We start from the raw sequence: 19,090 nt of genomic DNA, 5'->3' as shown, positions 1-19,090 counted from the left end.
TTTTTACCCTCCACGCTGCCCTCCAGTACTAAATTGGTGATCCCTTGATGCCTCAGAACATGTCCTACCAACCGATCCCTTCTTCTGGTCAAGTTGTGCCACAAACTCCTCTTCTCCCCAATCCTGTTCAGTACCTCCTCATTAGTTATGTGATCTACCCATCTAATCTTCAGCATTCTTCTGTAGCACCACATTTCGAAAGCTTCTATTCTCTTCTTGTCCAAACTATTTATCGTCCATGTTTCACTTCCATACATGGCTACACTCCATACAAATACTTTCAGAAAAGACTTCCTGACACTTAAATCTATACTCGATGTTAACAAATTTCTCTTCTTCAGAAACGCTTTCCTTGCCATTGCCAGTCTACATTTTATATCCTCTCTACTTCGACCATCATCAGTTATTTTGCTCCCCAAATAGCAAAACTCCTTTACTACTTTAAGTGTCTCATTTCCTAATCTAATACCCTCAACATCACCCGACTTAATTCGACTACATTCCATTATCCTCGTTTTGCTTTTGTTGATGTTCATCTTATATCCTCCCTTCAAGACACCATCCATTCCATTCAACTGCTCTTCCAAGTCCTTTGCTGTCTCTGACAGAATTACAATGTCATCGGCGAACCTCAAAGTTTTTATTTCTTCTCCATGGATTTTAATACCTACTCCGAATTTTTCTTTTGTTTCCTTTACTGCTTGCTCAATATACAGATTGAATAACATCGGGGAGAGGCTACAACCCTGTCTTACTCCCTTCCCAACCACTGCTTCCCTTTCATGTCCCTCGACTCTTATAACTGCCATCTGGTTTCTGTACAAATTGTAAATAGCTTTTCGCTCCCTGTATTTTACCCCTGCCACCTTTAGAATTTGAAAGAGAGTATTCCAGTCAACATTGTCAAAAGCTTTCTCCAAGTCTACAAATGCTAGAAACGTAGGTTTGCCTTTCCTTAATCTTTCTTCTAAGATAAGTCGTAAGGTCAGTATTGCCTCACGTGTCCCAGTATTTCTACGGAATCCAAACTGATCTTCCCCGAGGTCGGCTTCTACTAGTTTTTCCATTCGTCTGTAAAGAATTCGTGTTAGTATTTTGCAGCTGTGGCTTATTAAACTGATTGTTCGGTAATTTTCACATCTGTCAACACCTGCTTTCTTTGGGATTGGAATTATTATATTCTTCTTGAAGTCTGAGGGTATTTCGCCTGTTTCATACATCTTGCTCACCAGATGGTAGAGTTTTGTCAGGACTGGCTCTCCCAAGGCCGTCAGTAGTTCCAATGGAATGTTGTCTACTCCGGGGGCCTTGTTTCGACTCAGGTCTTTCAGTGCTCTGTCAAACTCTTCACGCAGTATCGTATCTCCCATTTCATCTTCATCTACATCCTCTTCCATTTCCATAATATTGTCCTCAAGTACATCGCCCTTGTATAGACCCTCTATATACTCCTTCCACCTTTCTGCTTTCCCTTCTTTGCTTAGAACTGGGTTTCCATCTGAGCTCTTGATGTTCATAGAAGTGGTTCTCTTATCTCCAAAGGTCTCTTTAATTTTCCTGTAGGCAGTATCTATCTTACCCCTAGTAAGATAAGCCTCTACATCCTTACATTTGTCCTCTAGCCATCCCTGCTTAGCCATTTTGCACTTCCTGTCGATCTCATTTTTGAGACGTTTGTATTCCTTTTTGCCTGCTTCATTTACTGCATTTTTATATTTTCTCCTTTCATCAATTAAATTCAATATTTCTTCTGTTACCCAAGGATTTCTACTAGCCCTCGTCTTTTTACCTACTTGATACTCTGCTGCCTTCACTACTTCATCCCTCAAAGCTACCCATTCTTCTTCTACTGTATTTCTTTCCCCCATTCCTGTCAATTGTTCCCTTATGCTCTCCCTGAAACTCTGTACAACCTCTGGTTCTTTCAGTTTATCCAGGTCCCATCTCCTTAAATTCCCACCTTTTTGCAGTTTCTTCAGTTTTAATCTACAGGTCATAACCAATAGATTGTGGTCAGAGTCCACATCTGCCCCTGGAAATGTCTTACAATTTAAAACCTGGTTCCTAAATCTCTGTCTTACCATTATATAATCAATCTGATACCTTTTAGTATCTCCAGGGTTCTTCCATGTATACAACCTTCTATCATGATTCTTAAACCAAGTGTTAGCTATGATTAAATTGTGCTCTGTGCAAAATTCTACCAGGCGGCTTCCTCTTTCATTTCTTAGCCCCAATCCATATTCACCTACTATGTTTCCTTCTCTCCCTTTTCCTACACTGGAATTCCAGTCACCCATAACTATTAAATTTTCGTCTCCCTTCACAATCTGAATAATTTCTTTTATTTCATCATACATTTCTTCAATTTCTTCGTCATCTGCAGAGCTAGTTGGCATATAAACTTGTACTACTGTAGTAGGTGTGGGCTTCGTATCTATCTTGGCCACAATAATGCGTTCACTAAGCTGTTTGTAGTAGCTTACCCGCGTTCCTATTTTCCTATTCATTATTAAACCTACTCCTGCATTACCCCTATTTGACTTTGTGTTTATAACCCTGTAGTCACCTGACCAGAAGTCTTGTTCCTCCTGCCACCGAACTTCACTAATTCCCACTATATCTAACTTTAACCTGTCCATTTCCCTTTTCAAATTTTCTAACCTACCTGCCCGATTAAGGGACCTGACATTCCACGCTCCGATCCGTAGAACGCCAGTTTTCTTTCTCCTGATAACGACATCCTCTTGAGTAGTCCCCGCCCGGAGATCCGAATGGGGGACTATTTTACCTCCGGAATATTTTACCCAAGAGGACGCCATCATCATTTAATCATACAGTAAAGCTGCATGCCCTCGGGAAAAATTACGGCCGTAGTTTCCCCTTGCTTTCAGCCGTTCGCAGTACCAGCACAGCAAGGCCGTTTTGGTTATTGTTACAAGGCCAGATCAGTCAATCATCCAGACTGTTGCCCTTGCAGCTACTGAAAAGGCTGCTGCCCCTCTTCAGGAACCACACGTTTGTCTGGCCTCTCAACAGATACCCCTCCGTTGTGGTTGTACCTACGGTACGGCTATCTGTATCGATGAGGCACGCAAGCCTCCCCACCAACGGCAAGGTCCATGGTTCATGGGGGGGAAGAGAGGGTTAGTTACACAATATGCCACAGTGACCTAATCACGAGCTGCAGCCTCATCGGCACTTTAGTTTTTGTGTCTGACTTCTTGGACACTAAGGTGGCTAGTAATAATACAGTTAATTAGAACACTCTGAATAAGTAATACTTTATTAAGTACAACAAAACTTATCTTTGCTCACCAGGCTCGGCTGTAACTATGAAACTGCACATGTGGACTTGTGGTTCAGAATGGCCATAGTATGGCTTCACTACAGTCACTAGAAAAAGCAAGTTTTTAGCCACTTGTTGACACAGTTCTGATGGGGTTGGTGCATAGGCAAACCTCTGCCCCCCTCCCCCCTCCCCCTCCCCCTCCCGCACACACACATACCAACACACATGAGACAGAACTGTCTTCACTCTGAGTAGGCAGGATGATGACGTTACTATGGCAGGAACTTTTCGGAAGTGGGCTGAGTCCAACCTCGAACAGAACTGCCCTCCTGTCCTCTGGTGATACTGTTTCAGGGCAGAGCCACAGTGGTAGCACCTCGGAAGTACAAGAGGCACTGCTTTTTCCTAGCATCTCATTGGTGTCTCATGATACCTCTTTGCTGTGCAGTATCTCTGTGGTGACTAATTCTTTTTCCCCTGCTTTCGATACTTAAAAGACACCGCAAAAGTCCTAAATTCTGTCTTCCGAACATGCTTAATTGAAAATCACCATAGAGCGTACCATTCATTCCACTGTCATGCAAATGAGGTAATGAAAGATATAGAAAGAAATGAGCACATAAATGAAACACAATTCCAGTTTTTCAATAGAGGAAAGGCCACAAGATTTGATGGTGTGCATTGTAGATTCTGTATTCAGTATGTGGAGGAACTGGTCCCACTTCTAGCATTATTTTACCATAGGTAAAGACTAATGTGCCAAACTATAGGACTATCTCATAGACATCAATTTTTTGCAGGATTATGGAAAATGTGTTCTGCTGTTGTTTGATGACTTTTCTGGAGACCAAACAATTCCGTTGTATGAATCAAGCACAGATCCTGTGAAACTCATCTTACTCTTTTCATTCACAAGTTCCAGAAGGTAGTAAAGTGCACACCATTGCCCAATAAACAGAATATGTATGCATGGTATGTGTCAACCTGTTTGTAAATTACAAAGTTGTGGCTGCAAAATAGGGACATGAACATGATAATTGGCCGTTGCAAAGATCTGCAGGTGACCCTAAACATAAGCAAATGTTATGTAAATGTTGTAGGAGAGTTCTTGTAGAATGTAAATTTGTTTTGATTAAAAGAGACCACTCACTGAAAAACAGAAGGGTTAAGCAGTCGACAGGCACACACAAAAGAAAGAAACATTGCTAGCTTTTGCAGGTGGCCTTTAATGAGCTAGAGTAAAAAGCATCCTCCCCCCCGCCCCCCCCCCCCCCCCCCGCCCCACACTCACACACACTCACACACAGACACACACACACACACACACACACACACACACACACACAAACACTGCTGTTCCCCTAATTGGTGCTGGCTAGGTTAACAGTGCCTAGGGTAGGGACTGGGGGTGGGTGGCTAGCATCTGGGAAAGAGGCGGCTGGTTTTTTGGCTAGGAATGCAGGAGGGAGGGGTGGCAGGTATATGGGTCTGCCTCCCTCTACCCACTGCATGCAACAGTACCCCCACCACAACCATTCCCTCTACCCATTGCATACAACAATACCCCCACCACAACCATTCCACCTGCCAAAAAATAACATTGGCACTGTTAACATAGCCAGCACCCTGTAGGGACATAGGTGTGTGTGTGTGTGTGTGTGTGTGTGTGTGTGTGTGTGTGTGTGTGTGTGTGTGTTAGTTTTACTCTAGCTCATCATAGGCTAACTCCAAAACCTACCAAGGTTTCCCAAAGTTTCTTTCTTTTGTGTGTGCCTATCGACAACTCAACGCTTCTGCTTTTCAGAGAGTGATCTCCTTAAATGCACATATAAATAGGTGAAAAGGTTGAACATCATTTGAATATATGACTGGCAATTGATTAGTGGAATAGGTCACAACCTTAAATGTTTTACGAGTTTATCCGCAGTGATTTAAAGTGGAATGATGGCATAAAGGTAGCCCTTGAGAAGATAGATGTCTTACTCATATCTGTTGGCACCATGAAGCTTGGTTATTAGGGGAGGACAGGGATGAAAGTCGGCCGTGCCCTTTTAAAGGAACCATCCCGGCATTTGCCTGGATGATTTAGAGAAATCACGGAAAACCTAAATCAGGATGGCCAGATGCGGGATTGAAACATCGTCCTCCCGAATGCGAGTCCAGTGTGCTAGCCGCTGCGCCACCTCAAACAAACACTGTGCATAATGATCATAACACTGTTGTTGTTGTTGTTGTGGTCTTCAGTCCTGAGACTGGTTTGATGCAGCTCTCCATGCTACTCTATCCTGTGCAAGCTTCTTCATCTCCCAGTACCTACTGGAGCCTACATCCTTCTGAACCCGCTTAGTGTATTCATCTCTTGGTCTCCCTCTATGATTTTTACCCCCCACGCTGCCCTACAATACTAAATTTGTGATCCCTTGATGCCTCAAAACATGTCCTACCAGCCGATCCCTTCTTCTAGTCAAATTGTGCCACAAACTTCTCTTCTCCCCAATCCTATTCAATACCTCCTCATTAGTTACGTGAGCTACCCACCTTATCTTCAGCATTCTTCTGTAGCACCACATTTCGAAAGCTTCTATTCTCTTCTTGTCCATACTAGTTATCGTCCATGTTTCACTTCCATACATGGCTACACTCCATACAAATACTTTCAGAAATGACTTCCTGACATTTAAATCTATACTTGATGTTTACAAATTTTTCTTCTTCAGAAACGCTTTCCTTGCCATTGCCAGTCTACATTTTATATCCTCTCTACTGCAACTATCAGCAGTTATTTTGCTCCCCAAATAGCAAAACTCCTTTACTATTTTAAGTGTCTCATTTCCTAATCTAATTCCCTCACCATCACCCGACTTAATTCGACTACATGCCATTATCCTTGTTTTTCTTTTGTTGATGTTCATCTTATACCCTCCTTTCAAGACACTGTTCATTCCGTTCAACAGCTCTTTCAAGTCCTTTGCTGTCTCTGAAAGAATTACAATGTCATCGGCAAACCTCAAAGTTTCTATTTCTTCTCCATGGATTTTAATACCTGCTCCGAACTTTTGTTCTGTTTCCTTTATTGCTTGCTCAACTTACAGTTTGTACACCTTAGGGGATAGACTACAACCCTGTCTCACTCCTTTCCCAACCACTGCTTCCCTTTCATACCCCTCGACTCGTATGACTGCCATCTGCTTTCTGTACAAATTGTAAATAGCCTTTCGCTCCCGGTATTTTACCCCTGCCACCTCCTGAATTTGAAAGAGAGTATTCCAATCAACATTGTTAAAAGCTTCCTCTAAGTCTACAAATGCTAGAAATGTAGGTTTGCCTTTCCTTAATCTTTCTTCTAAGATAAGTCGTAGGGTCAGTATTGCCTCACGTGTTCCAACATTTCTACGGAATCCAAACTGATCTTCCCCCGAGGTCGGCTTCTACCAGTTTTTCCATTCGTCTGTAAATAATTCGCGTTAGTATTTTGCAGCTGTGACTTATTAAACTGATAGTTCGGTAATTTTCACATCTGTCAACACCTGCTTTCTTTGGGATTGGAATTATTATATTCTTCTTGAAGTCTGAGGATATTTCGCCTGTCTCATACATCTTGCTCACCAGATGGTAGAGTTTTGTCAGGACTGGCTCTCCCAAGGCTGTCAGTAGTTCTAATGGAATCTTGTCTACTCCGGGGGCCTTGTTTCGACTCAGGTCTTTCAGTGCTCTGTCAAACTCTTCACGCAGTATCATATCTCCCATTTCATCTTCATCTACGTTCTCTTCCATTTCCATAATATTGTCCTCAAGCACACACAAGTCAACACTAATGTTCGAAAAATTCAAGGCTTCTTTCTTCCTTTGTAGCATCCACGAATGCAGTAGGAAAAGGGAAAAATTATTCTGGTACACCATGTACCCTCTGCCACTCAGTTTATTGTGACTGATGCAGGTAAAAGTGAATGACACAGTTAAAGTCAGTTAAGTACTTAGTAAGTGCCCCCCCCCCCCCCCCCACACACACACACGCGCGCACACACACCTCTACTTTGATGTAAAACTGTGGCAGTGCTCCTGCATCTTCTTTCATCTGCAGATGAGTGTGTAGTCGCCTTTTTTTTTTCCTGAAGTTTCTACCATCATAATACTATCTTAACAGCCGAGTATCATAAAGACTGTCTGAAAGCCTCAGTTGTCAGTACTGTCAATACCTCTCTCCTAATGGTCAAATTAGACTGTGCACCAGATATAGAATCACACCTAGATCCTTGCCTTTCAAAGTTGATGGAAAGGAGGAGAGAGATACTGTCAGATGAAAGGTTTCAATTGGGATGTGAAGTATTCTTAAACATTGCCTGTGGAAGGCAGTGGTCAGGTGTGAGTTTGTATGGCACACAGGTTTAATGTGTCAGTAATTTTAACTTAAATTTGTTGCCTCGCATAGTTATTCCTAATTTGACATAATTGAATGATCGTGGTCTTTTTAAATTCGAAATCACTGAATGGCATTACAAGTATGCTCTTATGTCATGAGTTGAGATTTGTTATAATTATGGTGATGGCTTTGAAGCTAGGAAAAAGCATTCAACAGTGCAAGAAGTCAGTTATATTTAGATAAATAGTAAAACACTAAGGTAATACTCAATTCTAGTGAACCCAGCAAAAGTTTGCAATTGCCTAGTATGTATGGAAATTGAATAAACATCCTAAACTCCTTCCTCCCCCCTCTGTCCATCTCCTCTCTCCGACCTTGAGCCTTGTTTATTGTTATTGCAAATGTTGGGAACTGAATTCGCTTAAAATGAATGGGTAAATCGGTTGGGATCATTGTTTTATGGGGCATGAGAGAGGCCTCTCCAGCCACTGGATCTGAGGAACACAAGTGGGTAGGATTATAAAGTTTTGGAAGATTCAGATTCCATTGTGGTATTCTGATCATAAGTCATAAATACAACTTTCATATTGTCTGTACAACTGACACTAAGTAAGAAAACAAAACAGCACATCATTGTGTATATAATTTTGTAAAAAAATTATGTATAAGAAGAAAAAAATTATATGGGAGAAACAATTTGTCTAATGATTTATGTGCCCTACTAGTGCAGTTAAAACTTACTTTGAGAAAAAAAAAAAAACATACATTTTCACACCACAGCGTTTTCTTTCTCATATCGAAGAAGCAATGAAGGAAATAATGTAATGGTTTGGAGGTGGGATTAAATTTCATTGTGAATGGGTGTCAGTAATGAGTTCATTGATTATGTTACTATTCTTTGTAAAAATATTGCAGAATTATAAGACCTGTTGACTGGAATAAACAGTCTACTGAGCTCACAATATGGATTAAGAGTAAACAAATTAGTATTGAGGAGAAGCAGTGACAAATTTAACATGAAAAAATGGCGGCCACATGGTAAATGAAGTGAAGGAATTCTCCTGAATCTACTAGTATCAAACATAGGTCTTAATTTGAGAAACCAGTCTTTCTGTATCTAATTGCATGATATTATTTCATGTGGCTACATCTGACTTATCGATTGCTTCAGTTTTGTGTGTCGATGATGAATCTTCCTTCTGTGCTCATGCAGACATTGATTTTGAACATAGTTCAAACCACTTTTATAACGGTAACTGTATAATAATCAGCCATAACTGCCCTGCTGTTTTGTGCAGGAGGTGCTTCTACAATCATGGCTACCAAGTGCCTTCCCTATTAACTAACTACTAACTACTTGGCACTGTGCAGTTGGTGTGCTCAGCTGCATATATAAATCACATAGCATGGCTGCCAACTCCAGCATTCCCTCTGTTGAGGTGAGCATTTTTTGCTTCATTATTTATATTTTTGCATTGCATTGAATTCAGCTGGTGCCTAGATGTGATATCAGAATCCTTTACAGAGCAAAATTAAGATAATAAGTCAAAGCTTTATACATATCTTACAAAAATTCAAAATGGGGGTCCTTCATGATATGGTAGATATCTTGTCAATGGTTCATTACCTACCATACTCAAATCAACATGTCTCTTGTAATAACAGCAAAGGCTTTTTGATCCACTCTTTCAGCTCTGTCAGGTCTTCAGGTAATGGTGGAACAAAGACACAGTCTTTGATAAAGCCCCATTAAAAGAAGTCGTACCAAGAGACCTCTAGAGCCATCTCAACAATGCTTCATCGTCAGCAACAATGTGACCTAACCAAACTGTCAGAGATGTTCATTCAGATACTCTCTCATGTCATAATGGAAGTGGCTGCAGCTCCAACCTGTTAGAAAAGAAATCTCAGGAGTCTTCCTCAAGTTGCGGTATCAAGCACATCTGGAGCATGTCAGGTATGAGTGTCCCATTACAATTTTTCTGCAAAGGAAAATGCCATAAAGCATCATTCTGCACATGGCAGTGAAGATTTTCAACTTGGTAAAATCTCAGGCATGCTCAGTGATTTGCCGAGAATGTTCTGCACCCCAGCTTTGAATATTATGCCCCTGTTGACTTTGCCATTGATATGGAAGGTTGCCTCACCAGTGAAGACTACCCTGTGAATAAAATTGACATTTTGTGGGAATCCCAAACTGTCTCCACTGAAGACAGTGGGTGCCTTCACAAGTTACAGTTTGTAAAAATTTGATGCCAAACACTCTTATGAAGAATGTCCCAGATTGTTGAACTAGGCAGTGCTAAACCATGGCTCACTTTTAGAACTCACTTCGCAGGCTGCATTGGAAGGATTGCCAAACTCTAACCACTGTCTTCTCTGAATGCAAAGGACAACCTGTATGTTTGCCTTGGCATAGTGAACCTGTCTCCATAAGTCGCCTATGCCAGTGTTTAATGTATTCGTTGTCAGATGGATTGAACCCAAACTCCAGCTGAAAGCTGGAATGAGATGTGGTAACGGACATTGTTTTTGCATATTCTGCTAGTCTGCAGGTAGACAGATATCGGTGCACGTGTCAGAGTTCCGAAGGATAAGGGGAAGTGGAGAAAGCTAACAGCGGGATGCCTCCTGTATAAGAATAACCCAAATTAATAGTAGATGAAATAAATGCAACAGATTGCTTTGGACAAGACAACAGACTAAGACAAGGACAAACAACCTACATGACAACTCGGTGCTACACAAAGCCATCACCACAACAATGACAAGAAGGCCAAGAACAGCAGAGAGACAAATCCAAGATGCAATCAAAGAGAGTAATCAGTTGACAAGCAAGGTAATTATCGAGCAGTCCCAGTACAGTGAAGATAGACCCTGAGGTACCAAGCGCGAAGACTGAAGTGCTTTGCAGCCACCTATATACCTGCCTCATGGAATGCTATTTGCTGCCATACTCACATGGCGAGACTATGGCATTCTCACTGTGCAAGCATAGCACTGTGTGGCCGCATTGCCCCCTAAGGGCTATTTAAGTCAATCTCCTCTGGTGGGCACTCAACATCTGTGCCGCCTGGTACCACATATTCTACAACACAGACTCTCTTTCGTTGTTGTTTGGGGGCAATCTGGAAAAACTCGTGGTGTTGGGAATGGCAGATATTCAAAAACGGATGTTCAAAAACTGAAATGTACTGCTGGGTGACATTCAATACAGTGTTGCTACATTTTCTGCATTGTAATATAGTTGGTTCCCCCTTGGTGTACTATACACATGATGAGCAAGATATTGCTGCACAACCCTATCCCACTCAGACAGTGGTTCTCCTGAGATTGTCTTGTGTGTGAGGATGATTTCTGTGATGATGCACTGAAAATTTCAGCTGGTCCCAAGTTGCTAAATCAAGTTCATGTTAGCATGTATGCAGGTCATTCCATTAGGTTGATTAGTACCTCCTGGAAGAAGGCATTAACAGATGGGTGTGGTGTGACTGCGCAAGCTTTCCCAGTGTAATAACTCTTGGTAGTCCCATCATGTTCGCTGCTGGATTCCAAAATCAACAAGACTCAATATTGTGGCAATCCTTCTGTCCAGCATCTTCAGGAAAGATGCTGCTGTTGCTGCTGAGTCCAGTTGAAACCTGATATGAAGGCCAGGAACCACCATCCTATACAGACCCCCTTACTGCACACAGTGCCTGGGCCACACACCTCTGGTGCTGCCCCAAAGACTGGGCTTGTGGCATGGCTCACAGTGGACACCCAAGCCAGTGTTATATCATAAAGGGTCTGGCTGCACCAAAGAACACTGAGCTTTGATGCAGGATAATACAGGGCTCCATGTCCTGCTAAGAGGAAAACTGTTATATCTATTAATCAAGATGTCAGCCAACATAATTTCAGTTGACTCCTTATAAACAACGAAAAAAAAAAAAAAAAAAAAAGAGAGCAGTCATACTGGCTACTATCTGGGTCGCATCTCATTTCATTCCAGGGCCTTCGTTGTAACTATGCTTTGCTACCAGCAATTTTTCAGGTTTTTGTAGCCTCATGTGACAGCAGTCTCTCATGCAGCTGTCATGAACTGCGTGAATCAAACAGTCAGTGCAAGTTTTCCCACACTAATACAGAATTTTATATATGCTGGCCTTCCTGAGTGCCAAATCATGCATTACAGAGCCAAGTAGTGCCCTAACACTGGCAGATGGACAAACCTCCTTAAAATTATTCCAGTCTTAAAATATATGCCCCCAGCATGCCTCGTCATGCACCTCTGCTCCAAACTCCTGAGGCTGATGAATCTCTCTCTTGGAGTATCCATTTTCCTCAAACTTAGATGCCATGTGTGCAGGTTCCTGTGTTGGACTATGTACATCAGAAATGGCATAATTATGCTCTGTGTACCAGTGTCCTAAGGATGACACTGTGTTGGTACTGTGGGTGGCATCTCTTTGTATGCAGATATTGGTCAGTATGTGTCTTGTTTCAATTAACACTTTGTCCCAGTCCTCACCACATTTCTTGTAAACTATTACATCCAAAAGTAGAAGCTATTCATCACTTTCCTCCATGGTAAATTTAATGCTGGAATGATTGGGGAGATTGAGTAAGAGCATCATGTCCATGGGTGTGATGTACTTGTGCTTTATATTCTTGAAAGACAAAACCTTCATTGGAATTCTGTGTGTACTAGAGCTGAACAGCGTGTTGGATGATCCTGTCTCGATACAGTTCAGCACTCCAAATTACCCTCAAGAGGGATAAGACATTTGGCATTCATAGACTATGAGATAGCGCGCCTGAGATTTGCATTGGTGGTTAATCATCTCCAGCCACTTCTTCAACGATAATCAGGTGTCAGACAAATCCTGCACTCATTGGTGAAGAGAACCTGATGTCATTGACCCGGGTTCAGTTCCAGGTGTTCCTTACTCTGCCTCCTTCATACACCATGCTTCTGAGGATTGATATGTTGTTCGTAATGATGCCTAGGGACCATATTGATCACATGGAGGCAGTTACATTAAAAAAGGCAGCACTCAGTTCTGTTGCATTGTTCTTGGGGTACCTAGGAGCTTTAAATGTGAACATTTTAGTTTAGGCTTTACCATGACTTATTGACATTAAATGAAACAACAAGTTTACTGTTACCAGTCACTGTTTATTTATTTCCATGATGTGTTTCAAAGATTTAAACCTCCATCATCAGATTGATTTACATTTATGACATTTGTGTGTGTGTGTGTGTGTGTGTGTGTGTGTGTGTGTGTGTGTGTGTGTGTGTGTTGCGTTATGATTTTTTGGAGAAACTTGTGGCACTGTCTAGTGGAGAAACAAAACACTATTTCAGAACATGGTTTTGGGTTTCTTTTGACAAAAAATTAAACGTGTATCTAATGGTAAACATAAAATAAGGAAAATAGAGTTTCAGTGTTACAACAGTGAAAGGAACCTGTGACCACTGGAGGTACTCAATTTTACTTATTTTGTGTTTACCGTTACATACACATTTAATTTTTTGCCAACAGAAACCCAGAACCATGTTCTGAAATAGGTTTTGTTTCTCCACTAGACAGTGCCACAGGTTCCTCCAAAAAATCGTAGCACAACACACACACAAATTTCATACTAAGAAATGTAAATCCACCTGATGATGGAGGTTTAAACCTTTGAAACGTGTTGTGTACCTAGGAGCCATAATATGTAAATAGTGGTCAGCAAACCAGCCGACTATCACTGTTGTTGTTACTGTGGGTGACCTCCAGATTTTTTTTGTCTCATGATAGCAGTTAATTGAATGATCTCATTGCCATGTGCACCATTTATATGGGCTACTTTCTGTGCTATCAATCCGTCACATCTTAAAGCAACAGTGTGCACACTGTCTAATGTTGAAGTGACCTTTCCAAGCTTGTGAACAGTGTACAGAAGCCACATTGTCCTGCTCATGGTTGGAGACGCGGCCCACACTACTGAACTGTACCGAGAATGCAGGTTTACTTTTACCTCCATTACGGAGGTGGCTTTGTGCAGAGATTTTCTATGGTCTGAAAACTACTGAGGACAATTATCCCAGTTATTATTATTCTTTTTAATACCAATTGTGCAGGTCATGAGGCTCCTGCAAAAGTTTTTCAACAGTTTATATTGGAGCAAAATTTTATCCGCTTATCTGTTTACAACATGCTTCCTCTCTACTAGTTTGAACTTCTACATTGTTCCACATTTGTAACCTTATTTGTTTTTGTATCTTCATAATCTGTCTTTATTTATGAAACTCAGTAATATAAATATTCAGTGCAACTCAACACAGTGACCCTTATCATGTAAAGAAATTTTAGTGAGAATTTATTTAAAAAAAAAAAAAAGAAAAAAGAAAAAAAAAGAAAGAAAGAAAGAAAGAAAGAAAAGGAGTGAAACTTCCCATTAACAACAGTAGAGGTGGTCTTGGGCAACAGACACCAGATTTTCCATTGTTATTGTTTTAGTTATGAAATCTTAAGAACATTAATACCTTTTGTATAAGTACTATGTTTCAAATTTATATTTTGTAGTTGATTTCAAACAAATATATTGAGCACTTAACCCGATTGAACTGTTTGTTTTAGGCTGACTCATTCCATTATCTCCCACTTGACTGGATAGAATAATATATTCCCAACATGACAGAATTTTTGGCTGACAATAACCCATGTGGTCAAACAATCTTACGTCTTGTATCCAGAGGAAATGCTATTATAGCAGAATTATTACGGCTGAAAGATTATGTTCCACCTGTTTTCAGGTAAGAGCATTATAGTCTTATTTATTAATTCTACTCTTAATGGGAAATGTTGTGTGTTTTGTGTCATAATAGAATAGCAGTGTTGTTTTGAATCACTGTTTGCCTCATTCATACACACATCATGTCCTGCAAAATACATAATGATGGACTGTTGTGTAAAATTAGTCAGTGTATGAGTTAAGATAAAAGTAGCTGTCAGAAATTACTTGTTCATGCTATATTAACTATTCTTGAAGGTAGCCTGATGTACTCTGTTTGTGCTTAAGAAAGAAAGAAAAAAAGAAAGAAAGCTAGTACACAAACCACTTCTATCAGAAAAGCTGCTGCTTGTCTAATTATGCTTAATAGCTTTAGAAGCTTAGGCAAAACTTTTAGAATTGCAGCATGTATGAGGATTCATGAGTGGCTGCTATTCATTTCATAGAGCAAGTTCTTCATTTCTTTGACAGTATTTTCACACATCTTCTTCTGCAAATACCAACAGATAAAGAGTAGTTTCAGGAATAAAGAAAAAACTGAGAAATGTAAATACTTTGGGAGTAAAGGAGACAACTCATTAAAAGGCAGAAGCATTGAATTGTTGACAGGCACACAGAAAAGGGCAAAAAACTTGCTAGCTTTCAGAGTACATCCATTTTACACACACACACACACACACACACACACACACACACACACACACACACACACACACACACACACTCGTACTTATACTTACTTTTCTTCTGACGATAATTCAATTAATAGAAAAGATGTTTGTAATTTTGCAAATCCACCGCAGCTTCGTATTGCTTACCCAAACCCTTTAGATCATTCCAGACCCTTGCATTATGTTATACACTCTTTCCATATTTTGAAGTGCATCAGAAATAATTGGTTGAATTTGAAAGATGAATGTCTGACATTTTACGTCCCGTCTATACGACTGCAAGCTTCATTTTATGCAATTAGCTCTATATTTGATATTGAAAGCAACAAATTATTAAAATTTGGGAATGGTTTATGTACGAAGTCACCGTGGCCTTCTTCGTTAGAAGATAAAATGTAAAGCTTGGTTGTCAAATTTTCAGTGACAACAACAGGTGTAGTGTGGTGTTCGAACCTAAAAATGACATTGAAAATTATGAAGGAACTGCTGAATTTATTAAAATAATAAGCATGTGGCAGAAAATTTTGGATCTGAAGTCTTCTTTCAAAAAATGGTTCAAGTGGCTCTGAGCACTATGGGACTTAACATCTGAGGTCATCAGTCCCCTAGAACTTAGACCTACTTAACCCTAACTAACCTAAGGACATCACACACATCCATGCCCGTGGCAGGATTCGAACCTGCAACCATAGCTGTCGTGCGGTTCCAGACTGAAGCGCCTAGAACCGCTCAGCCACACCGGCCGGCAAAGTCTTCTTTGAAAGGCATTAGACATACGGAGGAAATGCAAAAGCCTATAACAAGCCACAAGGATGATGAACCACATGGATTTGTCAGTTGGCCAGCTCAGTAAAGAAATACACTGCAAATAATCATACAACATATCTGTTATTAGAACTGAGAAATTATTGTCAGTCAGAGCTTGAAATGTCATATATGCCAACCAGAAAATTTAAGACTGATGCCTTAGAATCCAGGTTTGGACTGTATTGACAGCTTTGTGGATCCCAGTACCATGTATCAACAAGGAAAATATTTGAGGCAGATGGAAAGCTGAGATTTGCAACTTTGTTAGCATTTTTTGTACAATATGACTCAACTAAGAAAATGGTAAGTAGATCTCTGCAGATGTGTAATGGTTGTATATTATTATATCGCTAGTTTCGCTTTGGACATATACGTATTCAGCTTTTTTAATTTTATACTGAAGCCTCATACTGCCACCTAGGAGGTGTTAACTATTTACAGGAAGTATACTTTTTGTAAAAACTGCAGGACATAGTAAGGCTTCATTCAGACTTTTGACTTCAAGCAGGCTATGTAATAAATCTAGGTGAGACTGTATTCTTTCATATCCAAATGGAACAACACAATGTGCATTCCATTGTTCTGTATGATTTATTTTGCTGACAAATTGTATACTCAGTTAAATTAAAAGCCTCTCTCATTACACTTGCATTTTGTGGTGTGTAATGCTCACTGTGCTGTGTTGGGTGTACCGTTTGTTGGATACAAAATCCAAAACGTAAAATAGCTCTACTGCTTTTTTTTCTTGTAATATTGATTTGCACATTTAAAAGTGTGATTTTCACACTTTTTGTTTTCCTGCAAATCTGCTGCAAACCCAAAAATTTGTGAACCATCAATTTTGCAAAGAATGCCTGGAAGATGATATCATTTAAAAATAGTTTTTGTGTGCATTTATTGTTACATATTTCAGTAATTTTGTGCCCTTATGAGTAATGTATTGAAAAAAGTTCTTAATTATATGAAACATAGCTACATCAGCCTCTTAGCTTATTATGGAATTTTGTTGCAGGCTGGAAACGAAACAAGAGCAACAGAAATATGGGGAAATTATTTCAGACTTCAGTTATTTTAAAAAGTCTGATGAGTTTGATTCCAAAATAGATAATAATGAGGTAAGTTGTAGTTTATAGTCTTTGACGGATCAATAATTTTTGTATGCTCATAGAAACAAAATAATTAAAGCAACATTGGCCGACTTCAAACAGTAGATACGGGACGAAGGTACAAAAAATCAAATTCTGTCTTCACATAACAACAAAAGGAGTTCCTTGAGAAGGAGAAAAACACAGACAAGAAATGGAAGTATAAGAAATAAAAGTAATAGAGAGTAAGAAAGATGAGAAGGTATGGCAAGGTGGTCAGAAGTAGTGTCACTAAATGCCCAGAATAACTCAGGTATGCCCTACATTTCACCCTTCTGTTCAGTGTTCCGGAAGCATTTAAGAAATATCTTGAAGGCAATTCAGCTATACAAGCATCAACAATCTTAAGTGGAACTTCTTTTTCTTATGCAATTTCATGTGCAAGGGAAAGGGCATCTGCTGGTGTATTTAGTTCCTAATTAACATTGGACTATTTGTGTCTTGAATTGTGCTATGTGTTGCAGTTGATGTGGCAGTGCTTTATTTTCTCTCTGATAAAAAGTGTAGATATTGGCTTATGATCAGTGACCAACATAAACAACCAGTCTTTAAGCCGTGGGAGAATTTCTTTATGGAAGCATACAACTTGTGGTCATATGATGACCATCTGTGCTGTGACGTAGATAGTTTTGGAATGAAGAATGCCAACATCTCCCAGTGTTGGTCTATTTGTTGTTGAAGTTCAGCACCTATTCCAGTATTAGATGCATTAACCATCAAAGCAAAAGATTCTTGTGGAAAAGTGTGTGGCCCCAGCTATAGCAGTATTCACTTTGTTAAAAGCAGTTTCTGCTTCCTAATCCACTGTAATTTATCATGTGGTTTCAGTGAACCTTGCAAGAAGGTGGTCAGCAGCACATTGTTATGCACAAAGCAATGACAATAGTTACAGAGAGTATATGCCCTGTGACAACGGGAAATCCAGGAAAAACATGGGAATTTTTTCATCCGGGAAAAGTCTGGAAGAAACCCAGGAATTTTTAGAATTTTGGAAATTTTTAATTTTTTTAGTTTTCAGTTAAATTTTAGTAATTTTGACTGGTATGAGCTGATACTCTAATGAAGAATTTTACCTTATCCCGCTAGTGCAGAATAACAATGCAGCTACAAAATATACATGAGAAAATAACACCGAAATAAAACTTTAATTGCAAAGAAAATGCATCATACACAACAATAAAACATAGTGCAGACACAAATGTCTACAGACAACAAAATGTATCAAAGGCTTTAGGACGAAAACTCTGCACTACTTTGTATCAACAAACTGCTTCGTATGTGTGTGATGTCACAACTGTTTACATTTCTAACTGGCCGCTGTAAAATATTGTGAATGGTAGTTTGAGAAGCGTTACTTTCAAACTAAATTTTGTTTTATGCAAGATGAATTATGTTGCTTGTGAGAATGTGCAATAAATTTCGTAAATCATGGAGCATTTGACTCTCGTTCAGAACTTTATGCTTTGAGGACCAGCTACTTCGAGAAGTTTCAGGCCCAGAAGACCAGCTATTCAAGCCATTATGTAAAATTTTACTGGCATGTTTGTGTTTGATAGACTTTAAAGGGTAACACACGCAAAAAAAGACCAACCTTCCAGGTTACTTTTTCGTACTTATTTTAGTTCTTTCATAAATTACAAATTATGAAATAGTGATAGAAAAAAGTATAGTTATCCAGAAAAAGGTTTGGGGGGGGGGGGGGGCAAGTGAGTTCTTGAGCAATATCAGACGTTGTTGGCTTTTCCATGGAAGAAAAATTGAAGTGCTTGGCAGGACACGTAATCAGGTAACCCATGAAATGTTCAGTGCACAGCAGTGAAATTTGTGATCATGCTCATCAGTAATTTTCAGCCGCTGTGATTTAAGCTGTGCTCTTAGGATCCTGCATAACAACAGCCTCTGGGGAGGGGGAATGATGACCAGTATTATCGGTGAAAGATTACCGTAGCTTTTCTTGTAACTATACCGTATGTATTTTGTTTGGCTTACTGCATTACATGTCCTGTGCTCTGAATATCTGCTGTCGTTGGCTGGTGAGGTCACTTGACATGGA

General features: G+C 39.9%; 1 protein-coding gene across 7 annotated transcripts in view; it reads left to right on the top strand.

Moving 5' to 3' along the window:
- The window catches only part of LOC126253432 (WASH complex subunit 5-like), a 183,143-nt gene that overhangs the window by 26,688 nt on the left and 137,365 nt on the right, over window positions 1-19,090 (top strand). For 4 of the 7 annotated variants that reach the window (XM_049954772.1, XM_049954771.1, XM_049954769.1 and 1 more), the window contains 3 exons: window positions 8,951-9,091; window positions 14,261-14,436; window positions 16,905-17,007. In XM_049954772.1, the coding sequence (XP_049810729.1) occupies window positions 14,315-14,436; window positions 16,905-17,007 (225 nt within the window). In that variant the 5' untranslated portion in view covers window positions 8,951-9,091; window positions 14,261-14,314. Of the gene's footprint in view, window positions 1-8,950; window positions 9,092-9,588; window positions 9,610-14,260; window positions 14,437-16,904; window positions 17,008-19,090 lie in introns of those variants that run through there. The other 3 variants (XM_049954770.1, XM_049954767.1, XM_049954768.1) reach the window with 2 other exon arrangements.

This window comes from Schistocerca nitens, chromosome 4, assembly GCF_023898315.1.
Source record: "Schistocerca nitens isolate TAMUIC-IGC-003100 chromosome 4, iqSchNite1.1, whole genome shotgun sequence".
Classification (NCBI taxonomy): Eukaryota; Metazoa; Arthropoda; class Insecta; order Orthoptera; family Acrididae; genus Schistocerca; species Schistocerca nitens.
This window is presented reverse-complemented; position numbering and strand designations above follow the sequence as displayed.